Source organism: Boleophthalmus pectinirostris, unplaced genomic scaffold (genome assembly GCF_026225935.1).
Source record: "Boleophthalmus pectinirostris isolate CB_2022bp ecotype Guang Dong unplaced genomic scaffold, ASM2622593v1 HiC_scaffold_9, whole genome shotgun sequence".
In the NCBI taxonomy this organism is placed as follows: Eukaryota; Metazoa; Chordata; class Actinopteri; order Gobiiformes; family Gobiidae; genus Boleophthalmus; species Boleophthalmus pectinirostris.
Genome location: NW_026571541.1, coordinates 37,763,649 through 37,767,544, shown reverse-complemented (window position 1 = coordinate 37,767,544; position 3,896 = coordinate 37,763,649). Strand labels below are relative to the sequence as shown.

Genomic DNA, 3,896 nt, shown 5'->3' with positions numbered 1-3,896 from the left:
CACATGGTGAATGTCCACTACAAATCAATTTACAACAACTGTTTTCTATATTCTGTGCAGAATAAACTGCTGTCACACCAAACTCCAGCAGCTTCTGTGGGTCATGGGAGGAGATGAGGAGAGGCTGCTGCTCTTGTTTAAATATTTTCATGTTGTCTCAGTTTGTGAAGCGTGGGAGTCTTTATGTTTGTCGTGATCTGCTCGTTGTTCTGGGTCTGTGTGTTGTGGGCGGAGCTGTGTGGGGGTGTGGTCTGTGCGGGGGCGTGGCCTGTGTGGGGGCGTGGCCTGTGCTCTCTCAGATATGTGCGGTCGGAGGTGAGTCTGGTTCAGACATGGGTCCTGGCTGCAGCTCGTGGTGGAGGCGGCTCCTCCTCGTACTCGCCCTGAGCCTGGGGGCCTCTGCAGACCCGTGAGTACCAGATGCCCTCCCAGCCTCCTCCCTGTGTGTCAGATGCCCTCCCGTCTTGTTTCCCTGAGTGTCAGACTGAGGTGGAGCAGGTCAAATGTCTCTGGTGAATCTGCAGATGTTTTGTCGTGTCAGACGTGGAGGGAGCAGATTTTCTAAACTCTAAACCTGGACACAGTCGGGTTTGGATGTTTGGTGTAAATAAAATAGTGAGAAGAGCGAGAAACATTGTGGATTCTCATGTCAGTCATGATCTGAGGAACTTCTGACACTGGATTTTTTTGCTTTATGATATTTCGCAAACATGATTTTCTGTTTTTTGACAAAACAAACGACTTTTATGCTCCCGTTTACTGTTGGAGGGATCAGATTAGTCAAACGTTTTGATAGTTCTGGTTTAGACCTGATGTAGTCCTGGTTTAGATCTAATGTAGTCCTGGTTTAGTTTTAGTTTAATTTTAGTTTAGGCCTAATGTAGTCCTGGTTTAGATCTGGTTTAGTCTTGGTTTAGACCTGATTTAATCCTGGTTTACTTTTAGTTTAGTCCTGGTTTAGACCTGATGTAGTCCTGGTTTAGATCTGGTTTAGTCCTGGTTTAGACCTGATGTAGTCCTGGTTTAGTCTTAGTTTAGTCCTGGTTTAGACCTGATGTAGTCCTGGTTTAGACCTAATGTAGTCCTGGTTTAGATTTGATTTAGTCTTGGTTTAGACCTGATGTAGTCCTGGTTTGGTCCTGGTTTAATCTTGGTTCAGTCCTGGTTTAGTCCTGGTTTAGTTTTAGTTTAGTTCTAGTTTAGACCTGATGTAATCCTGTTTTAGTCTTAGTTTAGTCCTGGTTTAGTCTTAGTTTAGTCCTGGTTTAGTTTTAGTTTAATCCTAGTTTAGTTTTAGTTTAATCCTGGTTTAGACCTAATGTAGTCCTGGTTTAGTTTTAGTTTAGTCCTGGTTTAGTCTTGGTTTAGTCCACTGTTTTTATCCACCTTTTTCCGCCCCATCCAAATTTGTCTCTAAATGCTCTTAAATCTCACTTTTTTGTGTTGGCACTTCCGGTTAAACGGGATCCCATTCATGTCGGGAATTTGGGAAACATTTAGCATTTAAAATCTGACATAAAGTCGGTTCATCTGTGTAAAATGTTCGATTTTCACGTCCAAGAACAAGTAAACACTGCACCAATTCTCTGGAACATTTAAAAACGGTGTTCTGACGAAATAAGCGACCTCACTTTTTTCTGTTTACATTTGTATAGATCCAATAAACTCAAACTCAAACTCTGACCCCTGACCTCTGCAGTTTGGCACATATTTCTCTGGAGTCAAGTCGTGGTTTTGATTTTGTTTGCACACGGTGATCAGACTTTAGACTTTAGTTCTGTCAAATCTAAACTCGTATACATGCATCACGAATTTCGGACTTCTGGTCATCGTGAAATCCATACTGGTAAGGATCCTAAAACCCAATAAACCCAATAAAGTGAGCGTCAAAACCTCCATGTGTGTTTTCCCAGTGGGATGCGTCTATTGTCAAAGTCGATCTTTTCAAGTCTTTTGAACCCTAAACCTTTTGTTTCTGGTTCTGATATTGTTATATTTTAGTTTTGGGATTCGGACATCGGACATTATGTGGTTGTTGGATCCTAACAGCGGAAAATGGCTCGAGAAATGGGCTTCGGAATAGGGCTGGGCAATATGGAGCAAAAAATATATCTCGATATATTTTGCTATATCTCGATATACGATATATATCTCGATATCTGTAGTGGAAAAATAAACCCCCAAAATTACTGCGAAAACAAATATGTCAAATTCCACAAGGTCTTTTTTTTTTATTAAAATGCAAGAGGTCGACAGTTCATGTAGAAACAAAGTTCTTCATCCACATTTAAGATTATAAAAAATCTTAAAAGTACATAAATAATAATTTAACTGTAAAATAAAAGAAATGATACATATTTCCTTCTTTTCATTCATAAATAAAACAACTCAACTCAAGCTCATCTTTGCATTAACTTTGTGAACCGTACAACAACCATGAGCTCCTTCAGCAGAAGAAACTCAGGAGGTTCTTTATTTTAACAGATCCATGTTCCAGCAGTGAGGAGCTCTGAGGTTTAATCCCACAATCCACTGCAGATCAAACCCAGCGTTTCCAAACACTATTGTACAAGTGACACTGCAACAGCTTATTCATTAAAATCTTCTGCATAAATAAACTTTCATGACTAAACTTTACAACGTATAAACATAACGACTCTAGAGCGACATCAGCCCATTTGAGATTATCATTTGTTTAATGCAGTTTTGACACATGTGTTTACGTTTTACAGAAACTAAATTTAAAACCACATGACTCATTTGCATAAACAGCGCGCCTCCTTGTGCCATTCAGCTTCTGTCAGTCTAAAGGACACGACTCGGTGGAATACGAGGATGTGCTGCTGATGGTTTTGTCTGTACATGGTTGAAAAGTTTGTCGTGCTTGAAGCTTTTCATTGGCACCAACTTTCAGCGTTCACGGCGACAGTGAATGAGACACAAGCAGAAAAATCAGGGAGGTGGGGGCGAGCACAGAGAAGGCAAACAAGCAAAGCAGCAAAATCAAAATTAAATATAAGCATTATATCGATATTTACGATATGTCGGAATCCATATCGAGTTTTAAAAATATTTCAATATATTTAAAATATTGAGATATCACCCACCCCTACTTCGGAAGTTTGCAAACTCCATAAATGCAAAAGTGAATCAGATGTGTGTGACTCAAACCTCTGTTCAAACTGTTTCTCTTCCCAACGGAATTGAAAAATAGTGAAAGGTGAAGGTGATGGGCAGGATGCTCCACAGGAAGAACCAAAAAGAAACATTTGTCTGACTAAATCTCCCGAGTTTACAAGAACCATTTTGTATGTGGAGCGACAAAAAAAAAAATCCTGATCTCTCACTCAACCTCGTTATGAATTTAAAAAGTCACGCCAAAGTGAAAAGGCTCCAACTGTTGACCAAGAACACTTCCACTGCAAAGAGACCAAGATGTGATGTTGTGTAAAACCACAAGACAAGAAAGTTAGCTCGTCTGTTTGTCTTCTGCACTCTCCATTAACAAACGGGATTTGTTTTGTTGTCGCTCCACATACAAAATGTTCACTGCAAACTCGGGTGTCTGTGTGTTTGTGTGTGTTTTTTGTGTGTGTGTGTAGTCAGTTCCTGGTGGTGCTCCCTGCGGTGGTGGAGTCTGGGAGTACGGTGAAGTTCTGCATGAGTCTGCTGCAGGTCTCTAAGGAGTTGACTCTCACCGTGAGTCTGATCAAAGACGAGAAGACGGTTTTACTCACAGACACGGTGGACGAGGACACAAACACCTGCAGGACATTTCAGGTACTGCACCCTGAGACTGTTCTGGTTTAGTCCTGGTTTTAGTCCTGCTTCAGTCCTGTTTTACTCCTAGTTTAATCCTGCTTCAGTCCTTGTTCACTCCTGGTTTAATCCTGGTT

The 3,896-nt window shown here is 40.9% G+C and overlaps 1 protein-coding gene across 1 annotated transcript in view; it reads left to right on the top strand.

Annotated features, from left to right (window-relative positions):
- Positions 1 to 327: 327 nt before the first annotated feature.
- LOC110168235 (alpha-2-macroglobulin-like) overlaps positions 328 to 3,896 on the top strand; it is a 72,373-nt gene continuing 68,804 nt past the window's right edge. Inside the window, exons 1-2 of the mRNA XM_055166877.1 lie at positions 328 to 409; positions 3,603 to 3,780. Of these exons, the coding sequence (XP_055022852.1) occupies positions 333 to 409; positions 3,603 to 3,780 (255 nt within the window). The 5' untranslated portion in view covers positions 328 to 332. The remainder of the gene's footprint in view (positions 410 to 3,602; positions 3,781 to 3,896) is intronic.